Here is a 26,353-nt window from a genome sequence, read left to right on the forward strand (position 1 = left end):
AGAGCAACAATATATATATATTACTCAAATAAGAAAAACAATTTGTGTCACTCCGGTGCATCCCGAGTTGCAGGAAATCTCAAGACTCTGACTCATAACTGGTAATAAGGAGACAGATGACCGTTTTCTTTCACATACTTTTTTTTCTTTTTTGGGGGGGGCACTCATCTCTAGTGGAAAATTCTGTTTCTGCCATATCCTGGCATTTTATTTTTAAACGTGATATCTTTCTGCGATGGTCAGTAGAAACCGTTTTAAAGAAGTAGAACATTCACACTTCCTTAAAATACAACCTACGGGCTTAAATCCCTGCAGCTGCCAGGAAATTTCAAAGCTTTCATTTACCTACATGTTACCACTTAGAGTATGTCTTTAATTTCTATAAGTTGCTATGAGTCAAAGGCACATACATGAGTGAATCCAGTCTAAAACACCTTCACCCAAATGGTGCAATTTTAAAATGCCATTTCAGGTTTGCATACATCCCACTCTAGTAACAGTGGAAAGTTTAACCTTTTAGACATGATGCACTGAAAAATGAACATTCTGAATATACTCGAATGATGTCAATAAAACAGACACTCCCACTTGCATAATAACACTCCTGTAGCCTGCTGGCTTTTGGATGACTCCTATCTTTGCTGTGTTTTATGTTACCTATACTTTGTTTGGCCCTATGTTTCCTCCGTCACACATGTGAATAAGTGTGCTGTCACTTGATGCGTGACAGGGATTTTTGAACGCTGGACAGCCTTACGGGTTTAACGATGATTCACCTTACATCTGCTGTAAGGCTGGCAAATTTGAAAACCTGTATTCAGTACATGCAACAAGCAGATAAAGCTGACCTTTTAAAATAATAAGAAACTTGACTGCACAGTTAGCCTAGCCTCACCGTTATATATAGGTCAAAGCATTGATTACACACAAAGATACACAGTCTGTGGTTCAACAGCTTGTTTGAAGTAAACGTGCCAGGTGTGACCTTTTTTAAGGGACAGTACGCAATGAGCAAAAGATGCAATAACTTACATATAAAAGTCTTTATAGATATATGTATCTATATGCATAAAGATCCTATTAGCTTTATTACAGAAACCTTCAAATCTTACGAGTCAGAACGCACATCATGTGGTCAGAGTATAAGACCTCTATGTGAAAAATAGTCCCCATATCTTCCATTGCTCATAAAGTAAACAAGCATTCCTCTGTGACTCAGTTTACATTGTTGGCCACGTACAGCCCACTTTAATCTTAAGCAGGCCAGACCATTGAAACTGGCTTTTCTAACAGTCTAAAGAAATTTAGCTACACACTGAATGAAATAAGAAGTGCAATGAAATGCTGCTGCAGGGAATGCAGGAAACCTTTTAGCATGACTCTTTGGGCTTAAATAGTAAGAAATAAAAGTGTAAAATTACGGGAAAGGTTCTGGTAGCACATTGTCCAGACTGATCAGTAATTATAAAAGAAAGTTTGTGAGGTTTTTTATACAGAATACACAGAAAATGTATTTTTGTATCTTTGTTCTAAAAAAATAGATATTTCTATAGTATGGAATGAAAAAACAGGAACTTGTTAGTCATTTAAATGTTTATCTAGTTATTTTAGTGCACTATGAGTGGTCATGGGGGAGGCCCTTATCAGCAGGAACTTACAGCTACTTCAAAATCTATGCCCTCCCTCACATTTTCCATTGGGCCAGATTGGAGTGTTCGGCAGGCCAAATCTGGTCCCCGGGCCCTATGTTTGACACCGTCTGCTTTAAAGAAATATTTTTTACCTACTTAAGCACTGATGTTAATAAGTGATAGCTTCCTATGTTTATCAGATAGAATAGTCATTAGTGTACATGTTCAGGAAATGTTACGCCCCCATTTAAACTGTATTTGAACTTACATGTGACTGGAGGTATTTGTGAGTCGGTATGTTTGTTTAACATGAAAGCTGTATAAGAAATCTTCAATAGAATCACTTGTAGTAATCTCTACAAAATCAGAAATATGTGTTTCATGTGCTGATGACACCACAAGTATAGACAATAGCATGTCCTCAGGAAAAAAACAGATGAGAAACAGCACACTGTGAGCTACAGCTGTCAGACTGTAAGATACCCAAATGCAGATTTTAATAAAGTTTTAAGCTGACTATTCAAACACAGCTGATGGAAGAAAAAAAAAGGACTCAGTTTCCCAGACTCATTTGCGGTGTTACATCAGTCAACCAATGAAACTGTCCTGTGGAGACACCTTCCTATTTTGTGGTGTCAAGTTGATGTGAGCGCTGCATGAATTACTGTCACAGTTAAGCCGGAGACTAGAAGGCAACGTCTGGAAATGGGTAAGAACGATCTTGATTTTGTACTCAAAAGTAGATGCTGTTTACATGTGTTGCTTTATGAACGTATAGAAACGAGTTAAACACATCATTTTAGGGATGATTTTAGTTCTTCTGAAGTTGTTTAATAACGACACTTTGAAGATTTTTGCAAAAGTAAATTCATGTTCATGACATTCATCTGTGACAGAAGCGGCTGTTAGACCCAAAACGTCACAAAGTGTCACAGGAGTTCTCGCTGGCTTTTAAAGTGCCGCAGTTAATCTGTCACAATAATGCGACTCTGATCGATATCTGCTTCGAACACCAACACAAGCGCGTGTTTTATGTGAAGCTAAATAACCTCTGAGAGGCAATGGAACATTTTTTTAAAAACAATATGTCAAAAATATTTCTCCAACACTCAAAATGGAGAAGTTCAGGGCTACTGAAAGCAGAATTAAAGGTTCAAGCCACAGCACAGGAAATAAATGATCTCAAAAGAGAAGCATATTGGTTTTGCACACAAATGATATCACTGTGGGTGGAGGGCTTCATGGTATTGAGCTGACAGTTTGTGAAGAATGACATGTCATTCTCAGAATTGCATTTCATTCCCAGTCTTGGTATTTTCTTCTTGTTTGTTTGGCTTTTTTAACATTCATATTATTTCCAGCTACATTCATAAATTCCTATATTTTGCAGTCCTGAACGTGGAAGCACTAAAGTAAAAGTCAAACTGTTGCCAGGCAAAATATCACAAACCACTAACGGTCACGTTAATGCAGGGCAGGCAAATGAATGAAAGTGCCTCAGTGGATTCTCATCTTGCTTGAGATTATCTTACCAAAATACTGTAGTTCTTGTGTCACAATATCATACAGTGCAGCGTACAAGTGGTTGTGTTCATGAGCAGGAAGTGGTTTTGCAACCTGTGGTTTTATATCACACCCAGTTGACAATATGTTCTACAGATTACTGTTTTTCTTTTTTTCCCCCTGAACTTATTAAACATTATAACTGTTGACCAAATTACGAGAACAGTGATGAAAATCACCTTTAATATTATTTATGAGGGGTGCTTTTAAATTTTGATCAGATTGCGCACTTCTACCCAAGATATGTCTTGAGTTTAAAAAAAAAATCCAAGGTGGCTCGGGTAAATTCACATACCCAAATGACTCGATTTTTGTTGAGTTTACCGTCTCTGTCTCTTTGAAGCTCAAGAGGACCAGAATGAAACGTCACAACAAACGGCAGCCAGTGACGAAGAGAAGGGGACCGCAAAGCAGGTACTAAACTCTGTCACTGCTGATAAAATGACAAAAAAAAAAAAAATGACAGTTGGTCTTCTGGCAGCCGTCTGGGCAATTTCCATCAGTTACAGTTAATCAGTGACTACAGACATGACTACTCAGAATGAGTTATGTGTTGTGTTTTCATTTCCCCTTTTCAGTGGATTTGAGTGGCGATTTTTTGAAGTGCTGATTATGTGCATACAGTCGTTTCATCTCTATGGTCGATTATGAAATGAGTAAGGAGGAATAAGTGATTCTGCTTTGTTTTCTGAGAGGCCTCGAAAAGGCGCACACACACACACACACCTCACACGCCACAATATTTCGTTGCACATAAAGAAACTGCGGGAGCACTGCCACTCACAGCCGCTGTTCTGGTAAGTGAAATGAGAGGAACAATATGAGAAACACAAATTAGCTCATGAAATTTCCAAAGCTGATGTTAGTTGAAAGCATGGTGGTTAATGTGGTGACTTCTGGCCTGACGATAGCATCAATCCAGAACGCCGCTGACAATCATTGTGAGAATTGTGTATCAACACATTGACATCAACATCACCCACACAGTTTTCCAAAAAAAAAAAAAAAAAAAAAGAGAAAGAAAAGAAAATTCATCTGTGAAAATCAACCGAAAGTTTCACGATGATATTTGTTCTCTGGTCTTGAGTGCGATCTTCAGCGCAGGGGCTTCATTATGTGGCTTACAGTGAAGACATTTCCTGTAGGCGATCATTGATGCGTAAACCTGAAAGTTTTGTGAATCAGATCTAAAATACAATGACTGAAAACAGACGAGCTGAATTCTGTGCAAGATTCCAATCACCACTTTCTCACATTTTCAGACTAATATCATTGCGCGCGCACATTCTGCCGCATATTCAATCAAAATCCCCTGATTTGTACAAATGTGGCGAGAAAAGCAGGTCGCCCGGGGTGCTCTTCTAGGCGGTGCAGAAAATATTGCCTATGAGAAAACCTTTAGAAAACAGTGGAAAGTCAGAGCTGTTTGCTGCTGGCTGGGAACAGGAGTGTAAAGCCACTGAACTGTGACTCAGTTGGGCTATCTTGGTTAGAGGCCTGCACCTTCACTATTACTCACTCTAGGGGTTTACTTCTCGGAACCAGGAACCACATAGAGGAACTTGATTCAATATGAAACCGCCTCTAGCTGTTTTGTTGTACAATGAGTGCCACAGAAATAGCAGCTTCTATATGTGGTGATTCAAAGTAAAATATTGACAGCGTCCACTGCGGTATCCCTTGACATCCAATCTACCGAAATTGATCAAATGCAGCTGTGATGTGAGATCTCACATTTAAATAGATGCTGTAAATTCCAAACTCTTTGTTTTCACTACGAGAAGTGACTATATCAGCGTTTGTGATGTATGAACCAGTGTTTACACAGCGTGAGCGACACGGTGGCTGTGAACAACGGAAGACTATCACACCCAAGGGTTCGTTTTTAGCTGCCCTTTTTTTTTTGTTCTTCTTCTTCTTCTTTTTTTCTTCAACAATAGAAATATCATCTGAGCTAAAATTAAGCAACAGTTTCTCTTCTTGAGTCTCAGCTTTTTGAAATCTTTTGAAGCGACGATTTTAATTCTGCATGCCTTTTCTGTTTCATTTCTGTTTTCTTGCAAACCACAAATAGTGACATTGTGAATTTCCTCTGCTGGACTTCTGAGTAATGTGAACTTGACGCCAAATTTCTTGGTATCTGAAATTCCTCGTTAGTGTCACTGACACTACTTTTGCAGAAACGTATGCGATTTTTGGAGCTCTTGCAAAACAACATATTTATTCACCTACTGACTCTCACATACAGCGCTTGCAACGACTCTTCTCTTCTCGGCTCAAGCTCATTTTACTGAGTGACATTTGTACCAGTGACTGACAGCTCCAGACCAAAAACCCCACAAGTCTGCTGCGTTCTCTCCAGACAGGATGTATAGCGGTTATCTATTGAAAGTAGCGGTAAAACCCTACTCTCTGATTTTGACGTTTCATTTCAACATTTGTGTCTCATGAGACAACTCTGCATGTCGTTTTTCCCATTTCTCTTACAGTACCTTCAGCTGTAAAACAGTGGACTGTGACACCTTTACAAAGCATACTAATGTAGTCCTTTCATGCATCTGTTTCCTCTTACTGTAGGCTTCTCCTGCTGTTATTGAGATTCACGACTCTACAACTGAATGTGAAGATGAAGGAAGGGCCAGTGTGGTGCAGATGGAGGAGAAGGCATTTGTCTCAAGTTTGCACTCTTTTATGAAGGAGAAAGGTACACCCATAGAAAGGATTCCTCACCTGGGCTTTAAACAAAGTGAGTTTACTCTATTATTGCTTTTATATAAACACATTGTTAAAATGGAATTAGAAAAAGAAGTAGATTATTCATGTATGTGTGTGTGTGTCTCCCCCCCACTCTCAGTTAATCTCTGGAAGATCTACAAAGCTGTTGATAAACTTGGAGGCTATGATTCAGTAAGTACTTTATTTAGCTTATATAACAGATGCAAAAAAGGCTTCACTGCTGGCGGGCTTTTAAGTGGAAATGAGCTGTAGGTTTAGGTGCTAGAGATGCAGACAGCGACGCTGTCAACACATCGCTCCCCATGCTGTTTTCTTTGATGTTGACACTGTGGCATAAGTTGTGAGAGTGAAACTCATAATGAAATGGAACTAGATCGAGGCTCGTGTTGACCACCGTTGCTTTGTCCCAGGTTGTAAATACACCAATATGAGCCACCTACGTTAGCACAGGTTTAAAATTGAAAGTGTAATTTCAATACCGAAAACCAGCAGACATGGCATTTAAAGGGTAAGCAACCACTGCCCTTCCTCAAAAACATTTTTACAAATAGATCTATAAGTAAATATATTAGGGTCCAAGCACCTGAGGTACAAAAATGAATAAATTAATTCACACAAGCGCAGTCTGCTAGGTGTTAGTCCAGGTCAAGTCTCTGACTTGGACCTTTTAATCACACTGTTGCTGCCTTGGTATGTTACACAGAATTAATGTTCAAAGAATTAATATCGAGCAGAACTGACTCCACCTTATTGGTGAATTTCCTTGTTTCTCAGTTTCTAATGTACCCCCTTGGGAAAATGAATTGCCTGTGCACTAACAAGTGGCAGTGCACCCATACCTGCAAGCATGTTGTTAACTGTCAATCTTCTTGCCCAATTCTGATTTTAATTTTGTCTCCACAAATAAATAAATACAAAATTGAGGATTTGTGGTTTGAATGGACCAGTAGGTGGTTACATCCATCTTTTATATACAGTCTATGGTTTCATGATAGAAACAGCATAAAATTAGGATACCAGATACTGCCATCCTAGTGGGAACTGTTTAAATAGTGTAATGATTTTGAACTGTTATACACGTTCATTTTTGTCAACAGGTGACAGCACGACGCCTTTGGAAGAAAGTCTACGATGAGCTGGGAGGAAGCCCTGGTAGCACCAGTGCAGCTACTTGCACTCGCAGACATTATGAGAGGTGAGGATGACTCTGTTTCTCAAGAACCTTTTTTGGTTCAAACACTATAAGATCAGCTGAGACTCAATTTAAACTCTGCTGCTTATGTGACAGGCTGGTGCTTCCCTTTGAGAGGCATATAAAAGGAGAGGAAGACAAACCCCTGCCTCCAAGCAAACCGCGAAAGCCATACAAGAGAAATTTGGATGGCAAGATGACTAAGGCAGAAGGGAAGAGGAAAAGAACTCATTCAGATAGAGACATTGATTCAGAGGTAACAAATTATAACTCTGACAAAACACCTAAAAGAGAAGTGTTTGTTTATATTGTGTTCTAAAATCCCTCCTCCTCCATGTCTTTCAGTTACTCACCCAGAGAAGTCCAGAATCTTCCTGTCAAAGTGAAGCAGTAATTCATCCTCACTCTGCTCTCTGGGCTGACAGACACCACACTGAGCCAAACAGAGCCACCAATAATGTCTGCCCTTCTGTTTACCTTCTCCCCGCATCCAACTCGTGGATTGCTCAGTTATCGACTGCAGCCGGAGAGGTCATCTCTCCTCTGGAGAAAAAAAAGCGAATGGCTCAGGCTAGCCTCAATTTGCCGCCCAGTTCTCAGAGCGAGGATAAAGAAAGGCCCTCCGTCATCCACTGTTCCCAGTCTCCAGCCAGGGCTTCTTCCAGCAGACACTGCAACTCCTCTGATGGCTCCCCACTCCCTTTATCCTCCTCCTCTTCCCGCAGCCCCTCCCCTTACTCTGTTTCATCAGAGGAAGGTCCAGCAGGAGGTGAAGATAAAGCTGCATCAAGCTCAGAAATGTCCCAAAACGCTTCTGTCAAAAATCCATCGGGCCGCAGTGAGGATAGCAAGACTGTTAGTAAGACACACAAAGAACCTAAAGGACAGAATAAGGATGTTTCTCAAATCGTCTCTGACTCGATTAAAAACCAAGTTAAAGACTGGAAGTCCTACAAAGGAGCAAGCAAACATTACCTTTATCCTTTCCAGCTACCCACCACATACTCTGTGAAGCCTGGCTTTTCTCCAACATCTACCTCTAGCTTCACCAGAGTTATTCCAAAATCTGGCAATGTTCTACGACCCACTCCAGTTCGGCCAAGTACCAAAGGCCAAACGGGCAGGTTGCTTCAGCAGGACGACTCTCTGACTTGTGCAAAGAGGATGTCTCCGTGGCCCTGTCAGACAGAGAAGAGAGAGAAATCCAGGACAATGCAACAGAAAGTTTCTCCCGCTCAGCAGAGCCTGTCCTATTCCGCTGCCACCATGCCGTTGCCGTGTGTCCTGTCAGGCTACGAGAAAACAGCCAGAGACTCCAGGCTCCAACCTCCCCTGCCCCCTTCATTTATCCCCAGCAGAATGAGACTACCTCCCTCTCAGCTAATGTATCGCAATGTACCAATGGGTCCACCTCCCTCTGCTCTCATCGGGTCTGCTTTTTACTCCTACCCCTACCCCATTCCTCTGTTAAATCCCCAAACTGCATATGCCATTCCTGCCATCAATCCCATTTACCCTCAAAAGTTGTGAGAAAATCACAATGATAATCACAAAACAAGACAGTCGTTTGTTGCCCAGTTGAGTATTGTTGAGGCCTCCTGACATGTTTTAAACATTAAATATTTTCAAGTTATTCCTGCTGAGTGACTGTATGGATCCTGGGGATTAACACCGAGCAGTGATAGCTGCAAATATTTATAGGAGCCAGTGAATCATGTTGAAGACTTGCTGTCCAAGTGCACCTGAAAGGTGCACTACTTAAAAAAAATTACAATATGCAATATTTCTTTAGCTGCTACACTAGGATCAAATAATGTAATCTGTCTAATATAAATTTTGGAAAAACAGATTAAGGTCAGTTATTTTCAGTTTTAATTTCTTTAGATTTTATCTAGTAAATTTTAATGATATGTTGCTATGATTATTAAAATGAATTTTATATTCAATTCAGGTCAAAATGAATGCGATATTAAGGTTATCGTCAATTGCACAGTTTCAGTATTTTGTTTTTGGAAACAAAAAACTGTCTAATGTTCCCTGATGTACTGTAGTTATGTCTGAAGATTATTATTATTTTGAATGAATGTTGGTCAGTGTTTGATATAAAAAAAATATCTATATTGTTCTCATGTTATTCAAGTGTATTTAAACAAAAGACTAAACCAGCCAACAAATAAAGAGAAAACATGAAAACATCTTTGTTCTTTTTGTTCAGTTCAATCACAGCACTGTAAGATTGTGAAAGATGAAAGCTTTAGCACTAGGCTCTCTCCTCCGCCTTCTTGATATGATGTTCTTCTGCTTTCCTGGCCGCTGTATCTTCTGCGATGCTGTTCGCTCTTTTTCGTAGCGTCCTGATGACACACAGTTTGTGCTCCAGTGGGTGATGACAGTCAAACCTTAATTAGAAAAAGTTGCATTTCCTGAGAAAATGCAGTGTGAATGCCGTGTAGTGGAATCTGCTGAAAACAGCTGAAAAAGCAGAAGTTTCAGCTGAAAAGAAGTAAAAAAGCAAAAATTGCCACAGGTCAGATTTGAACCTGTGCCAACTGCTCTCAAAGCAGCTGCTCATCTCACTGATCAGAAGAGGCTGAGATTTGTGCTGATAAGAGGTGAAAAGCTGAAAATTCTGCTGAAAAGAGGTGAACTTTTAGAACTTTCTGCTCAAAATAAATGAAGAAACAGAAAATTGTGCTGAAAAGAGGTGAAGAAACTGAAAATTCTGCTGAAAAGAGGTGAAGAAGTTGAAAATTTGTGCTCAAAACAGGTGAAAAAGCTGAACTTTTTGCTGAAAAGACATGAAAAAGCTGAAATGGATATTAGAAAATTTGCTGAAATCATAAAAACATTGCAGATATGTAATAAATTGGCAGAAAAATTGTAGTGTGGTCCATTCATTTTAATGGGCCAAAAAATGGCACAAAAAGTTTAATATTTCAAAAAGTATAGCAGTTATGAGCACCAAAAGATATAGCACACATCTGCAGAAGGAGCAGAACAGTTTAAAGTTCGAATGGTGAAAATCAGTTGAAAACTGAGGGAGGAGTTAAGCGGCAAAGAAACGGAGCAAGTAGAATAATAAAGGATCAAAGAATAAAGAGAAACAGGATCACAATATTTTACGTTACCCATCAACTTTTAAATGTCCCCCATTACTGATGGAAATCTCACAGTCTAAGAAGGCGGTCATTTTTCATAACCTCCATGGTGAACTTGATGTGTTTCTCCACCAAGTTAATCTGATCAGTGAATTGTGGTACGTCCTGAGGTTTGATTTTCAACCAGGTGTCATCCACATACCTGAACCAATGACTTGGGGGTGTTCCAGGGTAGGATAACAGAGCCCCGTTTTCCACTTCTTCCATGTACAAGTTGACCACAGTGGGTGAAACTGGGGAACCTATGGCACACCCATGTTTCTGCCTGCAGTACTGACACTTGTATTTGAAATAGGTGGAATGAAGACACAGTTCCACAAACAAACACACTTGGTCGGTGCTGAGAGTGGTCCTGCTGCTGAGGTTGGGGTCATCCTGTAATCTCTTACGAACTACCTCCACTGCTTCAGTGACTGGAACACAAGTGAAGAGAAACGTAACATCATATGAGACCATTGTTTCATCTGCCTCCATTATGACATCTCTAAGCTTCTCAACAAAATTCAAAGTGTTCTGGATGTAGCGTTTAGAGCTGCCTACCAACGGGTTGAGGATCAAAGCCAGAAACTCTGAGTTGATCATGCAGACAATTGGTCTTAAAGGTACACCCTGTTTTTGTATCTTCGGTAAACCATACAGACTTGGTGTAGTTTCCCCTAGGTGTAACCTGTGGTATGAGGTCTGGTCAGCAGCATCGTCTTAATCTAAGTGCTTGACACATTCTATGACCCTTTTCCTGTAACCACTACCTGTGTCTCGATTCAGAGCCTCATAAGTATTTTTGTCAGTGAGCAGTGACAAATTCTTCTCAATATAGTCTTTCTGTTATTTGTGTTTGCTGATGTGCATTAAGGAAACTGCAGCTGTCTGAGGCATGTGGTGAGAGCTGCAACCTTGCAGGTCTGATGTAGTCCAGATAAGTTCAGAGGATGCTGATAGCGTGCAACACTGAACATCACTATGGTGGCCGCAGTGCAGGCAAAAAATATGAAAGAACTATGAAGTAAGTGCAATGAGGAGTGACGAGAAGGAGCAAATAGGACAAATGAGATACTGCAGTAAGGTTGTCTGAAAGAGCTGCAACGAGTGAAGCAGATGATCTCTGAATTCACACTAATGAAACTGCAGACTAAGAGCCCAGATAACGTGTAGATCTAGCTCCCAGATTGGATTTGTGAGACAGAAACCATCTCTACTTTTAAGATTAGGTTTAAAACTTTTGATAAAGTATATAGTTAGGGCTGGATCAGGTGACACTGAACCCTCCCTTAGTTAAACTGCAATAGGCCCAAGCTGCTGGGGGCCTTCCCATGATGCAATGAGCATTTCTTCTTAATTCAACTCTATTCACACTCTGTGTGTTTATATGCTGCTTTGTATTTAATCATTAGTTATTTTTAATCTCTGTTTTTTTTCCCCCCGCAGTGTTGTTTTTGCTTCCTCCCTCCCCACTCATCCACGACCACTCATGGCACAGCCTCCCTGAGCCTGGTTCTGCCAGGGGTTTCTTCCCATTAAAAGGGAGCCGCTTGCTCATAATGATTAATTTGATTGTTGGAGTTTCTTTTTATTGGTTTTAGAGTCTTTGCTTTACAACACAAAGCACCTTTACTGTTTATTGGCAACTGTTGTTTTGCATGTTGCATGTTTTGCATGTCATTGAATTTTATCAAATTCAATGACATGCTGATTTAGGAAATCAAATTGACTTCTACGGCATCAGTTATGTCTTTGTGTGTTTGTAATAATCACAATCTTTTGGTATTTCTTGAGTGAATATGCAGTGCCCTGTGCTGTCACTGTCTTTTATATAGTGTCTATTATATTATGTCTATTAGTGGTATGGGAAGCATTTCTATGAGGTTTTTCTAGATCATAATTAATGCTTGTGTAATATATTTGATAGTATTAGCAGTAATTATCTGTAAATATATAAAATATATAATAAATATATATAAAGATATCTCTCGCAATATAAGCACAATAACATAACTACTAATTATGATCCGTGAAAACACCATAGAAATGCTTCTCCCACCACTTTCTACCACTCTAGCATTACTTACAACAATCTTCAGCAACATGCAATGTTTTGAGTGTATTGCTTGTATTCACAGCACGTGTTATGTAGAGAAGATTCCCTCAGTGCTGCATTTCAGGAAAAACCGGGCTCATTGAACTTTTAAAGTTTGCGCTCCTGTAGCAGAAAATCCTCAACATCCCCGATCAATATTCTTCCTGAATGTCTAGAAACGAATTTACTGTCTTTTATTGAATGCTCCGTCCAATTATTAATAAAAACTACACTAAGCCTACGAGACGGCTTGCCTGACAAGCTAAACTCGGGGAAACGAGCACAATGTAAATCTCGCGAGAAGAATCCCAGTGGCGCGAATAAACAACGAGTTTTTCCGCTAACTTGTGGCTGCTGTGACAGTAGTAGTCGCATTAGTACATTTTCTCTCATATTATTCAGTTTTAATTGCTCTATTTTTATTATTAATTTATTTTTAATTCAACAGATATTCTGCGTTTTGGTGAAACTTTGTATTTTTACTGAAAACCATGTCGGACGACGGCAGCGACTTCAACCAGGATGACACCCAGGAGGATGTTATGACCCCGGCCGAGCTGATCGCTAAACTGGAAGAAGTAGGCCAGATTATTCCCCTGACGTGCAGACTCTTCACCTCTATTAGATATTCAGCACCGTCTTCACTGTTGTGTCCGTGTGTGTCGCCCACAGGCTTGGCTAAATGAGAAGTTCTCACCGGAGCTGCTGGAGAACAAATCAGAGGTGGTGGAGTGTGTGATGGAGCAGCTGACTCATATGGTAAACTACCTGGGGAATACCTCCTGCTGTGGGTTGTTTCTAATGTTCAGTGGCATGCATGGTTATAGTTGAGTTTTTGAATTGCAAAATAGCAACTGAAACGCGAAGGACTGCAACCTATGACAGTGTGCATGACTGATTCAAATGCAGCAGAGGGAAAACTACATACAGTGCTGTGCAAAAGTCTCGAGCCACCTCTCACTTTTTTATGTTTTGCTATGATGTAGTGAAATTGGCATGCAGAATGTAAGGCAAAAGCAAAGTTGGTACAATTCTAATGAGCATGAAAGTCCATATTCCGTATGACCACCTTTATATTATACACAGCCTGAACTCTCTCGGGCAAGCTTTCTTGTAATTTCTTTAAGTAATCTTTAGGAATTGTTCTCCAGACTTCTTAAAGGACATTAAAAGCTCTTTGATGTCGGCTGCCTTTTGTTCTGTTCTCTGTCAAGATGATCCCACACTGCTTCAATAATGTCGAGGCCAATCCATGACTGATAGTGTTCCACTGTGTGGGGTTTTTTTTGTTGTTGTTTTTTATGTTTGGGGTTTTTTTTGTTTTTTTTCCCCATCCAGGTATGCTTTTACTGCATTGGCAGTGTGTTAGGGATCATTGCCATGCTGAAAAATGACTTGTTTGGAAAAAAAACTTGTCTAGTTTGCACAATTTTATTTAATGGCACACATGCTGAGATATACCAAGCTGATTCTCAGTGGTTAGTAGCTCAGTGAGAATCATCTTGTTGGTGTAGAAATATAATTTCATACCTGTAAAATGTTTTTTTTTTCTTTGGCATTTTTAATAGATTCAACTAAAGGAGTGAAAAGAAAGAATGTGTTTTTTGCTACAGGCTCCCAATAGCAAAGTGCCTAAAGTAGCACGTTAAAATAGCTTCTTTGCTAAGTTGTCTGTTGTTTTTGCAGACGCGTTACTGGCTTTTCCTTCGAATTCGGTGCCTTTTCGTGCTCGGATGATTCATAGGTCAATGTTAAGTGGCTTAACAAACAAAAATAGGTGCATTCCACCTCTTCTAAACTGTGAATTTTGTTTTTTTTTTTAACCCATAAAAAGCAAAAGATTGTATTAAAATACCCATTACAATTCACTAGAGCTCAAAATGCCACTTTATACACACAAATTAATTTATTTTTCAGTGTGAGTTTAAAGAAAGTAATTTCCTCTTAAGTGGGTCAAAAAACATCATCAAATGTTCAAAATATAGAAGTTGAATTCAGGAATATCTGAGATTTCTTCTTTTTGTTCGTTTACTTGAATTTTTACAAAAATGTTTTAATTTCTTCTGTCACCTGACAGATCAGCACTTCGTTGCTGGTTTTCTTACTATTTAGTTTTATTAGTATGGATAAATTGATCTATAGGAAGCCCTGCAATTGATATCAAGACTTTGATGGTAATGTCAAATGTGTAATGTGGTGGTTTCAAAATAAAATCTCAAACAATTCAGGGCAATGTGGTTTGCTCTGTGACAAACTACTATCTAAAGCTGCTGCCTGTCAGTAGGACCTTGATTACATTACTATACATCCAGATGTGGAGATTCATTCAGTTCAGATGATTAGGATGGTATTAACACTGTGATATTCAAACATATCCCAGGGCTGTTGCTTTTCTGGTCATTCTGAGTAGCCCTGAATAAAAGGATCCTTTAATTTCTGACAGTTTTGTCACCAACAGGAGTCCAACTTGCAGCGGGTGAAGAAAGGCGATGCAAAGGCCAGCATCCATCGCATGGAAATAGACAGGATCCGCTACGTTCTCAGCAGCTACCTGCGCTCTCGTCTGCAGAAGGTCGGTTGGGTCGGCGCCACAAAACTGAGTTTTCTCTCACTCGGTGGCAGTTGGTGACATCTGCCTGACCTTTTGTGCTGTTCATGTCTAGATTGAAAAGTATTTCCCACATGTCTTGGAGAGAGAGAAGTCTCGGGGTGAGGGCGAGCCATCTCTGCTGTCGCCTGAGGAGTTTGCTTTTGCCAAAGAGTGAGTGTACTGGAATAAAGTCGTTTAAATCGCTGCGGTTCTTGGGATTTTTTTTTAAATCACATGCCAACACATCTGGCTTGCAGGTATTATGCCAACACAGAAAGCTACCTGAAGGCTGTAGCACTGAAGCGCATGCCAGCCAATGTACAGACTATGGATATGCTCAAAGCAGGTAAGGTGTCATTCTGTGTCTAAAATGGTGATACTATTAGCCCATGCAGACAGATGGTGACATTTGCTGTGACATTTTCACTGACCATTGCACTGGTTTCACCACTGTGTATCCTAATGTTAGTGCCTGAGCCCTGCCTGGACTCCTTTGTGTTTCTGCGAGTGAAAGAGAGACAGGAAAACATCCTGGTAGAGCCTGAAACGGAGGATCAGAGGTTTGTTTGTCAATATTTCTCTGGATGTGCTATTATTTAGGTATCCAGTAGGTGGCAGTGTTGCCTTCTTGCATTCGCTAACCCTTTTCTGTATAGATACTAAACTGATAAAATCTCCACTGTGTCTCTTCTATCAGAGAGTATGTCGTGGATCTCGAAGAGGGCTCTCAGCACCTAATGCGTTATCGAACTATAGCTCCACTTGTGTCAAGTGGAGCTGTGCAGTTGATATGAATGCAAAGGTCAGTACCAGTGAGCCTTGACTGAGCCATCTTTGTCATTAACTCAATACTGCCCTCACACCCTCTTCTACAGGCATCTAATAATTCATTTCTGCAGCTCTTACATAAGCCATGGCTTTGCGGTGACATCTGGAATTATTTTTAGCGCTTACTTTTTTCTCTTTCCCTTTTTTCCCTTCTTGAGTGTTCATTGTCTCTTGGCAACAGATAATAAAAAAACAGCATTGAAATTTTAAAGCACCATGATGTGTTTACAACAAATTTTAGTTGCCATCTCTAAACTATACTACTGTTAACAGTCAAGGGCAATTAATAGTGGTCTTTTATATGTTGCAGGTTGCTTGTTACTTTGGATCCAGGAGACATTCCTGAAATAAAGACTGCACAGAGATCACATCAGGAAGCATGCCCTTCATCCTCATCTTTCATCCAGAATAAGGACTGACTTTTGGGATGTAAATATAGAAACGTTTGTAGCACCATGGGACCAGAATTTAATTCTGTGGGGGCGGGGGGACACAATCGAGGTCACTGCCAGCGGAAACTAAGAGCTGTGGATGAACCCTGTTTACTAAACTAGGTTTTTGCAGCGCTGAGTTTGTATTTTTGGATCTTTTTAATCACGTCATGACATATGCTTTGTTGTGTAGTACGTTGGTGTGCGTGTGACTGATAAAGACAGCTCTGTCTAATTTGTTTATTCATTACTCTTCATGTTGCTTCATCCAAATGATTCATGTTATTGGATGATTTCTCAGCTGACGGTGAAATTTCATCAGTTCACTTGGCATCATAATTCCTTCCATCCCGTGCTCATGCTACATGTGCATGCCTCTTTGCAAGATCAGGGTTTGTTTGCTGTGATTTAAGGACATTCACACTTGAATTAACATGCTTTAATGTCATTGATTATCCTGTTAATGCTCACGTAGCTGTTGTACATCGTGACATTACTCTTTTTCACATGTTGAAAGTTTCCTTTTTGACTTTGCTTTAAACTTTAACCTAAAAGATGTTATGATAGCATTGTTATGTAAGTGTTTCAGCGGGAGCAATCAGTGCTTATTGTTTGCCTTCACATAAATTCACCAGTAATTAGAACTAATAAGGGATTGAAAGAGTGGGCTTAGACAGTCGTCTTGATTACTCTGTTGCTAACTCTTAAACTGCATTCATAGAAGACCTGGAGAAGAAATGTTACTTGATGTTCTGATTATCACACTGCTGTCATATAGTGTGGGCCTTGACTTGGTAAAACCAGGAACAAATCAAGTTGATTTAGATGTCTGATAGCATACAGTGTGGGGAACGGGCCTGTTATTATTCCTATTAAAATGTTGGAAAATAAAGTAAATATTCCCTCAGGCATCGAAGATAGTTTGAAATGTGAGTTGGAGGAAAAAAATAAAATGATTGTGAAAGAATTGCATTTATTAAACACTACACCATTTTTTTTAGGCTTTGTAAAATCTTGACATTTGTAACAGTTTTTATCATTTCACACTAATTGTAAAGTCATAAAAATGTCCTGTAGTTTGGTGGCAACAGTCTCAGTAAAGATAGGTCTTCCATGTGTGGATATGTGTGGAACTTGATATACTCGCATACGCACATGGACTGATTCCTGAATAGCTTCTTCGTCTAAGTGACCAGCCTGCTGAGAGTTGTTTGTAATCCGGCCCTCCTCAGGTTTGCACATGCTGATAGACCGTGGGGCAGTGATTCCTTTAGAGCAGGCGCTAGATAGCAAAGGTTTGGAGCCATGCCCAGGCCTCTGTGGGATCTGTGTCCACTAACAGGTGTGAGAATAAAGGGCAGGATAACCTGGATAGTTTCCATAATGCAGAGTGGAATTACACAAAGAAGACTTTTATGTACGTAACGCAGATCGTCAACACTGGACAATGAATGTGCAAGGTGACGATACAAATATTTAACTTCACATAAATATTCATGGTTAACATTTAGGTGTGTTCATATGTTTCCCATAATTAAATTATTTATTTATGCAAAGTAATGGCAACCTATGAAAACCTAAAACGTACTGAAATGCAGTACCACAGGGAGACATAAAGAGAAACAAAGTCACAAGCTGATTGGTCAGGACAGCGAAGAGGGTGGAGTTTACAATATGACATCTAAACTGAGGTGATATAAATGTGTTGTGCCAGATTCTCCTGTGGGGAACAACTGACAACACAACTACAACACGCTACTCATGGGAGATTGTAAGTACATTTTTAAATGTCAGAATTACACACAAAGATTGTTGCATCTTGTCACACACCAATCTTTGTGTGCAACTTTTTTTTCTTTTTTAAATACAGATTTTGTTGTAATTGTGACAGATTTTTTTTCTTTTTTCCAGAACTCCAAACATTGAGGACAATATTCCCATCACTCAGCATAGGAATACCAGCATGGAGATGTCCAGTACATCGTAAGCAGACACAACACACACACACACTGTGCAGATTAGCTTGCACAACTTCTTTAGGGGTTAAATTCAAATTACCATAATATTTTTTATCAGATCACTTTCACGTTGTGATGCCTTCCTTAAAAGCCCTGCATAAACATGTAATGACACAACTGCGATATATACAAAGATATATTCATATTTCCAGTCAGTACTGAGGTCCCCGTGTGTTTCTTGTTAGTGTCCTGCCAGTGGTTGGCTTTGGGTCGATGGCTCGGTCAGCCGGACTGCTGGAGATTGCTGTCAGGCTGTGCTTGAACCAGCGTAAACAACTGTGTCCTCATGTCTGGGTTCCCATCCTGAAACCCCAGCGATCCTGCATCCGTCCTCCAGCTTCAGAGCACTTATCCTCTGACATCTTGAGCCAAGTCTTCCTGCCCCATCCTTCCTCACCTTTCCTCGATGACTTGGACGACGGCGATGATGATGTGTTGTACCCAATCAAGAGCAAACGTGTTGTTTTTGCCGACTCGCGGGGATTGTCTCTAACAGCCGTGCGAGTGTTTTCCGACGAAGAAGAGCAGTCTGACCTCGACCTGCTGCCATCGCTGCAGTCTTTGGGCAGCATGACAGAGGATGGCTACAGCTGCACAGTCAGCACCTGCTGCCCAGGAACACGGCTCAAACTGGGCTTCCCACAGCCATCTGCAAATTTCCAGGCCTTTCGTGCCAAGCTGGCAGAGAGCATGGTCATCTTGGAGAACTGCAGTATCAGCGAGAAGGCCCTCCGGGGTACCGTGAGAGTTGGGAATGTCAGCTACCAGAAGGATGTGCGTGTGCGCATCACCTTTGACTCGTGGCAGAGCTACAGAGACGTGCCCTGCACGTACCTGCAGAAACGCTTTGGAGGACCTCAGACGAACATCTTTGAATTTGACATTACCATTCCTAAAGTGCTAGATGCCAAAAGGAAGATTGAGTTCTGTTTAAGTTATTTGCCAGGAGGGCACAGCGAGCCTTTTTGGGACAATAACGATGGACAGAATTACAGCATTACAGTGAGCGTGAACTCACATCTGTGCCATGGGAAGAATCTAAGTGAAAGGTCATGACTCACTAAACCTAGAAGTGACCCTGTTTTTTTCCCACCTTCGTGTATACTGTATCAGTCCTGGGTGAAGGTTTAGTGTACATTTTTGTTTTTCTGTGAAATGTTACTTCTTTTATTTTTGATCATGTTTATACTGCTTAGTAACAGTTCTATATTTTAAAAATGTCTTTAAAACAGATCAGTTTTGGTGTCAGTTCCTTTCACGTTAAGCATCACACACTGTGTCCTGCATTTTGGCCCGTCACCACAGGATGAATTATTGTTGTGCGACAGGGAGGGGATCCCTTTCACTTTAGGCATTTCTGGGATTCCCATGTAGGTCAGAGATTACTGGGCAGGGACAAACAGGAAGCCAATAGCAGAAGCCGCTAATCTTAGCACAGCTGCCAAAGAGCGACTGCAGGGAGCTTTGAGAGCTTCCTCATTACCTTTCTCTTATGTTCAAACACTGAACCTCCTCCTAATGGCTTTTACTGTTACAAAGTATCCTACTGTTCTGCAGTAAAAAGTCTTTCCTGCAACAATTTCTTAGTCATAACCTTACATTTAAAGTGAAGCAGGAAAGTATTCAGTGAGGATGCTGGAAACTAACGTTCATGTTTCAGTGTAGTATAAGTGATTAGACTTCATTTTATAGGAGACACATGGCAGTGTCTATGTGCATATGTTGTTTGAGAGGTGATCACAATAAGCTGAAATAATCTCCACAGGAAAAAAAAAACAGTTTACATGCCGTCACACCAGCTTTGACTTGTCACAGCAGAGAAAGAGCAGGAGGACTGATGATGGCTGAGTAAGCTATGAAAGTGAGCAAGTGTCCATATTAGAAAAACCTCACCTTGACCATTACTTTGCCTGATTTTCCCTACTGCAACAAGTCAAAATGTCAGTTGTGAAAAAAACACATCAAAGGGAAAATGGGCAAAAACCAAAAAAAGACATCACCATGATGATGCCAGAAAAGCCTGCATTTTTTTTGTCATGGATGCATGTTCATTGTATTTCCAACTGTGATTAGGATGGAGTAATGCTATACACACTTTTATAAGTCTTCTAGTTTAAATACACTATCTGGTCCAGGCAGGAGGGAGGAGGGAAAGCAGCACGAGTGCACCCTGAGAGGTGACTCTTTCCACAGTGTTCTGACCTACACATGATGGGCTCAACCATCTTTTTGCATCACAGCAGCTGTCTTGGCTGCAGACTTGCACACTTCAAGTTCTGCGCCAGCGCTTCCCTCAGCGTCCCACGCTGATGTTGCACACTTTGCAGCTCGGGTCTTTCTTGGCATTGGCGGTGGTCAGACTCATAAGCTGGTGCCCGCTGATCTGCTCCACGCCGCCCTGATCCAAGTGAACCGGCTCGGTGAACAGCACCTCGAGGATGACGTCGCTGGCGTGGCAGTACAAGGGCTCCTCCCCGGGTCTCTGAGAGGCAGTGTAAGTCAAAAAGGGGTTGGAAGCCAAGTCCAGCATAGGGAGGCGGGTACGGCAGAAGGCATCTCCCTCTGAGCCAACAGGGGCAAGCACCAGCACCACATAGTGGTAGGCCGTGTACATGCAGTAGAAGTCTGCAAAATACAGGCAGATGTTGGGGTTCAGCAGGTGTCCAGCCGGGATCTGAAACCGCAGGGGTCCGTACGGGGAGTCTTTGGGAGGGAGCCCTGTATCAAACTCTGTGTTGCAGCTGAAGAAGACTCCATGCAGTTTGCCGCTGATGGGTGAGCCGTGACTCCCACTGGTGTCTTTGAGGGCTGGACGCATCAGACCTCCACACTCCTTTCTAATTCCATACATGAAAAGGAAAATGAGTTATTGCACTCCGTTCATATGGGAATGTATAATAAAGAGAAAAAGTGAAGTGCCTACCTGACATAATCAAAGTAGTCTGGGTGCTGGTTGCGATAAAAGACAGAGAATTTCAGCAGCCTCCCCGCTGAGCCCTTGGCCTTGTCGAGAAGCTGCTGTAGGTGCTCCATGGCGTAGTCTGCAAAGTTTAAGTTTTGAAGCTGTGAAACTACTTGAAGTTTGCACTACTTTCAAATGTTAATGACTATCTGGTGCTGAGACAGAATTGTGGGTTGTTGTCTTGCCATTTTTGTGCGCTGCACTTTTTGTTCCTCTCTTGTATCACTTTGGTCAGATCTTTGATGTTTGACTGCATGCATAATCACTGTTATTTTAGTCACAACACACGAGTGCATGTCTTACCCCCAGTGCAAAACTCCACCACCTGGCTCCACTCTGAGACCAAGTAATCACCATCTGGCTGTCGGACCGCAGTTTGAACAGCAACACAGTATTCTGTCCGCGGGCTGAGGAACCAGTGTCCCCTCACTGCCATGGGGAGAGGCACGGCTTTGGCCACCAGCTTGGTCGGCACGTCCTGCAGGATGAAGCAGGAAGCAGGTGACACCAGGGTACAGGATGCAAGCCTTTAACGGTCTGCTGCATGCATCATTTACATTTCAAAGCCGATGCAGATGCAATTGTTAGTCAAGCATTTCCTTCCATAAACTTTGCCTTTATTAGTGTGAGATTCCATTTTTAAGCCCCAGCTGCTGTAACTAGGATACATCTAATCAAAACAGCAGCTTCGTTTTGACCAAGGCCTCTAAGCAGCACAGCTAATTACTACAGGCTCAGAGGTCCATATATCCATAGCAACATCTCTGATGCAAGTTTGTTTGTGCCTCTTCGTGTATCAGAGAGAAATCATATCCTCCATCTAAGAAGAGCTCGCTCAGTGCTACCCCTGCCTTGACTTCACAAAAGCACTTTTCAGTTTGTGAATGCGTGCTGCAATAATATGCCATAATTACAGTCGGCATTTTGCATCTGCGGAGATAGCAACTGTTTCTTTTCATTATCATTATTTCAGGCTACAGGCATGCCATCAGTATAACTATTAAAAAGAACATGAGAAAAAAAGGGAAGAAAATTTAAAAAATGATTGGAAGGAAAAAATACGTTTTGAAATGTATAAATAGAGAATAAGGCTTGTGGTGGCTTTGGATGTGTGGAGCAGGGAAGAGGGAATCCATAGCTGTTGAAGTCTTTGGAGTTAGTAGGGTTTCATCATTAAGTTTAAGTTTAATTATCACACAGTTTATTTTTAATGTCTGAGTAATAGCTCATAGTGCTGGCGGGGGCACAGAAGTGACCCTATGTGCTAATGACTTCTCTAAAAGCCATCTGGGGTCAAACGTGCTGGAAGTGCTGGTAGAAGTTCATCATCATTTGGGGCTGCTTTGTTACCACAGTGCCTGGCAGCTTGCACACACTGAGGGAAAAATATTAATTTGAAAGCGGACCAAGAAAATTTCCATTTGAATTTCAGGACAGAAGTCAATGTGAGAGCGGACTTAACAAGATGATGATCAACAGCAAGTTAATGAACCACAGAAAAGCTGCAGGTTTCAGAATGGCCAAATCATGACTTTAGCCCACTTGAGATGTGACTGTGACCTGAATAGAAGATGCACAATCATGAAATCTCAGAGTCCACAAAGGCCTCATAAGCAGCTACAGGAAATGAGCGATGAAGTTTTCGCTGGTAAAGGAGATAAAACAAGTTCATGAAGTGAAGAGTTCACAGCTTTTTCCGCCTTGCATTGTAAGAGGTGACTCAGCACTTCAGGTACAGATATGAACTGCTGTTGTGTTGAGTCATGTTATGTTTGTCTTTAATTGGGACGTCAGTGCTGAATGAAAATCAGACCGGGCTGTATGAGTAACATAGAGGTTCTGGTAACCACAAAGGAGTTCACCAGCTTCTGTGGAACTGCACACTGCATGAGTGTATTTCTAAAATTCATCCAAGTCAGCAATCTATCTTGCTCACACTGAAAATTCTGCATAGCTGGAATAATGTTTAGATTAACTTAAAGTGGAACTAAGTTCAACAGGAGTTCCAGCCGTTCTGTGGGTCTGAGCCGCTATCATGGCTCAGGGCAAATGAGGATATGTCTTATATATATATAATATGACCCAGAGAGAGCAGATGGAAAGTAGCTGGTAGCTACACATCTCTTCCCTATGCTCAAGATTAATAGACTCTGACCAACATTAAAGATAAAACTAAAAAAAGATTTGTTGTCACATTATATCTGCGTTTCATGAAATCTTTTAAATTAATGAATTTAACCATGCACACGGGAAGGAATTAACATGAAAACGTCTCCATGCTGCAGCTGAATTTGTCAGGTTTTGTCCACTTTCAAAAAATATATATAATAAAAGAAACAATGTGCAAGTGAGTCACTGCCCCTAAGCTGTTGACTGCACACATTTTCCTTTTCGCTTGTATTGGAAGTGACTGAAAGGGCACAACCACAGTTTTCTGTGTTCCGAGTAACAACGTGTAAGGCAGTCATCTGCTCAGCAAAGCAGACTTCGATGAAAATCGAATGATTTCCTGCCTCGTTCGTGCTGCCCGCTGTTAATTAGGAAATGACGCACAGTAAACGGATGATGAAAACGAGCACTGTGACCGGTGTGAATCTGGAGCATGAGTCTACAGAGCGGGCTGCCTTCGGGGAGAAGGTGGGGGAAAGGTATGTGAGGTCATGCTGGAGTTACAGACTGATCAGACCCTGTGTTTGAAGCGGTTGGGGTCCCTGTTGGCCTTGCGGCTTAAGTCGATGAAGAAGTGTGTGGCTCTGGCCGTGTCCTCGGGGGTCATATCCCACATGATCCGGAAGGAGTCGCAGGTCACCTCACAAATCTGGATATTACAGGGGGTCGAAAGGGGAGCATCCATGTCTGTAATCTGCCATTAGAATTAGAGATAAAAGCACTGAGTTAGATTGTAATAAGGGGATGTAATACTGGTGCTGCAGATAGGGGTGGGGGTGGGGGATATCTGCTAAGAGATTAAACCGTGCCACTGTACAACAGTTCAAAACAAAACACCTCAGCTGAATGAAATTAACCTTTCATTTAGAGATCTGTGTCCAAGCTCTTTCTTCACTGCCCCCCCACCCCCACCCTTAACTGACATTTCCCATCATTGCACAACTCGATATGCTCCCAGCTGAGTGACTGGCCCCTGTTCCCCCCCTCCTGCATTTCATAATCCACCTACAGCAGTCTCTCAGCAACCACACGTCTCGCTGCCTCCCTCAATCTTCTCCTGTAATTCGCAAGGAAGGGGTCACAAACAAAAACCTTTCCACACCCGTCAGCAGGCATCCAAACGTAAAAGGGAAAACTTTCTAAACATTTCTGTCTCCTTGCTGATATCTGCTGCTTTTCAAAACTGCAAGCGACGCGACTCCTTTCAGCTCAAGGAAAGCAGGGAGGTTTAAGCATCTGTAGCAGGTGATGTATGATCATATTTCCTGAGCTGCCCATCAGCAGTTCGATCTAGGCTGCTGCACATAGCCTTGAGTGTCAGGCTGGGAGCAATCTGTTGGCCAGCCTGTGTTTGTCCCATTAACCAACCTACCCTCCTCTTAAATGATGGTAACTCTCTTCAGTGTGTCCATAGTGCTCCTGTTTATCCCAGCTTGCTTGCAGTTTTCATCAGTCTAGTGTTGCTGCAATAGTCTCCTCCAGCTACAGTATATTTACTGATCTCTTGCAGTATTTTTAACACCAAAAGCAGCATTTTGCATATTTCTCTTATTAGCCCTGGCACAGTGAGCACGTGGCAAATATGTGTTCAAAAATAACTCCCTCCGTTGTGGTCCCTGTGATCCTACAAATTGCCTGGTTTAGAGTCATTGTCTGATTGCCGGGTCTGCTAAGGTGCGCCCCACCCGTCAGTGTGATGGACAGGCTGCGGTAGCTCATTAAAACCTGTGAACTGTGAAATTTGTGCGATGGCTTGTTCACACGGGCAACCGGGGCAGGGAGCCGCACCGTGCACGTGCAGTTCCACGCGTCTGTTTTCCAGCTGCTGTTCTCTTTTCTTGCCATAGTGTGCCTTTTTTTTTCAGAGATAGAAACTGGGGCAACAGAAGATTCTCTCAGGACAAGTCATCAAAGCTCCCCGTGCGTCTGCATATGCTCCACTTTTGGATGGCAGAGATGTGAACACAGTTCAAATTCAGGTTGCCATACCATTCACACAATTACATTTCTCTCACTTAGAAAAAAAACACCAATGTGAGCCAATTATCTCCACCACATTACCAGCTTTAACAGACAGCTGCTCCACATAAGGCAATTTGGTCTAACTAATAATTATTATGAGTACACATCATAACTCATAATTCATCTAGAAGTGCATAATTAGGCTACAGTTCACATCTCTGGCTGAAGTACATAACACACACACAGATGTTGTGCTGTAATCATGCATATGGAGCAGGGCATAGAAATCAGCCCTCTGGTTCAAAGCCACGTTTCTTCTTCTTCTTCTTTGAGGAGAATACTTTAAAAGACATTTACATAGCTAGGCGAGAGGGGAGGAAAAGGCGCAATCTTCTCGCTTTAGTTCTTAAACTGGGATGCTGAAAAGGCAGTCGGCGGGTATGAAAATGGAAATATTATCTCTTCGTTAAAGTAGTTTGAAGCGATGCACAGTTGGCACTGACATTTACCAGAATGACGCCCAATCTCTTTACACGAATCAGTCAGGGCTGCTACGTGAAATGTCCTCGCAGTCGCACGCAAAATGTCATTGGTGGGATTTAATAAATACCCGAAGTTGGCAGGGGGAAAAATGCATGTTGACACCAAGAGAATAACAATCTGTAAATAAAACTCCAACATCTGCTGCATTCATCTGACTTCATGTCAAATATATTTGGAGAAAAAACACACACACTCACACCCAGGATAAGATCATTTGATGTCAACAACTTGTAAATAGACTCGTTTAATAAATTGATTCATTTTCTGGGACTCAGAATAATGTAATGTGAAGAATAATGTAAAAAAATTCCTTACTTGTATGAGGCTGAAATTTGAGATGGTAGAAGGTCGTCTTATTTCGCTTTCTACTTGCCTGCTATCGTGCAGCCGATGATAGATCCTCCAGGAAAACTGATTAGGAGGTAAAACGAACACACAGCCTCCTCTCTTCCTCTTTCTCCATCTGTTTCTCTCTCTCTGTGTCACACAAACACTC

The 26,353-nt window shown here is 41.4% G+C and overlaps 4 protein-coding genes across 5 annotated transcripts; 3 read left to right on the top strand and 1 right to left on the bottom strand.

Moving 5' to 3' along the window:
* Positions 1 to 2,204: 2,204 nt before the first annotated feature.
* Positions 2,205 to 9,302, top strand: arid5a (AT-rich interactive domain 5A). The gene is made up of 7 exons (XM_084947384.1): positions 2,205 to 2,340; positions 3,538 to 3,608; positions 5,772 to 5,940; positions 6,049 to 6,101; positions 7,028 to 7,125; positions 7,219 to 7,378; positions 7,468 to 9,302. The coding sequence occupies exons 1-7, from the start codon at positions 2,337 to 2,339 to the stop codon at positions 8,650 to 8,652; spliced, it is 1,740 nt and encodes a 579-aa protein (XP_084803510.1). The 5' UTR covers positions 2,205 to 2,336; the 3' UTR covers positions 8,653 to 9,302.
* Positions 9,303 to 12,681: 3,379 nt separating this feature from the next.
* gins4 (GINS complex subunit 4 (Sld5 homolog)) lies at positions 12,682 to 16,196 on the top strand. Its single transcript, XM_084946439.1, has 8 exons — positions 12,682 to 12,932; positions 13,027 to 13,113; positions 14,813 to 14,926; positions 15,018 to 15,115; positions 15,202 to 15,290; positions 15,414 to 15,504; positions 15,642 to 15,746; positions 16,083 to 16,196. Exons 1-7 carry the CDS (start codon positions 12,846 to 12,848, stop codon positions 15,736 to 15,738), a joined length of 663 nt encoding a protein of 220 aa, XP_084802565.1. The 5' UTR covers positions 12,682 to 12,845; the 3' UTR covers positions 15,739 to 15,746; positions 16,083 to 16,196.
* A 963-nt stretch (positions 16,197 to 17,159) lies between these two features.
* phyhip (phytanoyl-CoA 2-hydroxylase interacting protein) lies at positions 17,160 to 26,339 on the bottom strand. 2 transcript variants are annotated; one of them, XM_084946437.1, is made up of 5 exons: positions 26,231 to 26,339; positions 23,870 to 24,046; positions 21,487 to 21,661; positions 21,145 to 21,262; positions 17,160 to 21,058 (listed from the first exon to the last, which is right to left on the bottom strand). In XM_084946437.1, exons 2-5 carry the CDS (start codon positions 24,035 to 24,037, stop codon positions 20,515 to 20,517), a joined length of 1,005 nt encoding a protein of 334 aa, XP_084802563.1. In that variant the 5' UTR covers positions 24,038 to 24,046; positions 26,231 to 26,339; the 3' UTR covers positions 17,160 to 20,514. The 2 variants fall into 2 exon arrangements, with proteins under 2 accessions (XP_084802563.1, XP_084802561.1); XM_084946435.1 differs by having other exon boundaries at positions 26,173 to 26,263.
* On the top strand, positions 18,435 to 19,454 carry ppp1r3c2b (protein phosphatase 1 regulatory subunit 3C2, duplicate b). Its single transcript, XM_084946438.1, has one exon. The coding sequence runs from the start codon at positions 18,435 to 18,437 to the stop codon at positions 19,275 to 19,277; it is 843 nt and encodes a 280-aa protein (XP_084802564.1). The 3' UTR covers positions 19,278 to 19,454.
* Positions 26,340 to 26,353: the final 14 nt, after the last annotated feature.

Source organism: Perissodus microlepis, chromosome 12 (assembly GCF_051167445.1).
Source record: "Perissodus microlepis isolate ML-2025 ecotype Zambia chromosome 12, ASM5116744v1, whole genome shotgun sequence".
Lineage (NCBI taxonomy): Eukaryota > Metazoa > Chordata > Actinopteri > Cichliformes > Cichlidae > Perissodus > Perissodus microlepis.

Coding starts and splice junctions, on each gene's coding strand:
- phyhip (XM_084946437.1), bottom strand. CDS start 24,037: ATGGATGCTCCCCTTTCGACCCCCTGTAATATCCAGATTTGTGAGGTG. Junction 21,662..23,869: donor CCAACCGCTTCAAACACAGG/GTCTGATCAGTC, acceptor TTCATCCTGCAG/GACGTGCCGACCAAGCTGGT. Junction 21,059..21,144: donor GACTACTTTGATTATGTCAG/GTAGGCACTTCA, acceptor GTATGGAATTAG/AAAGGAGTGTGGAGGTCTGA.
- ppp1r3c2b (XM_084946438.1), top strand. CDS start 18,435: ATGGCTCGGTCAGCCGGACTGCTGGAGATTGCTGTCAGGCTGTGCTTG.
- gins4 (XM_084946439.1), top strand. CDS start 12,846: ATGTCGGACGACGGCAGCGACTTCAACCAGGATGACACCCAGGAGGAT. Junction 14,927..15,017: donor TGCGCTCTCGTCTGCAGAAG/GTCGGTTGGGTC, acceptor GTTCATGTCTAG/ATTGAAAAGTATTTCCCACA. Junction 15,116..15,201: donor GAGTTTGCTTTTGCCAAAGA/GTGAGTGTACTG, acceptor TCTGGCTTGCAG/GTATTATGCCAACACAGAAA.
- arid5a (XM_084947384.1), top strand. Junction 6,102..7,027: donor AACTTGGAGGCTATGATTCA/GTAAGTACTTTA, acceptor TTTTGTCAACAG/GTGACAGCACGACGCCTTTG. Junction 7,126..7,218: donor ACTCGCAGACATTATGAGAG/GTGAGGATGACT, acceptor CTTATGTGACAG/GCTGGTGCTTCCCTTTGAGA.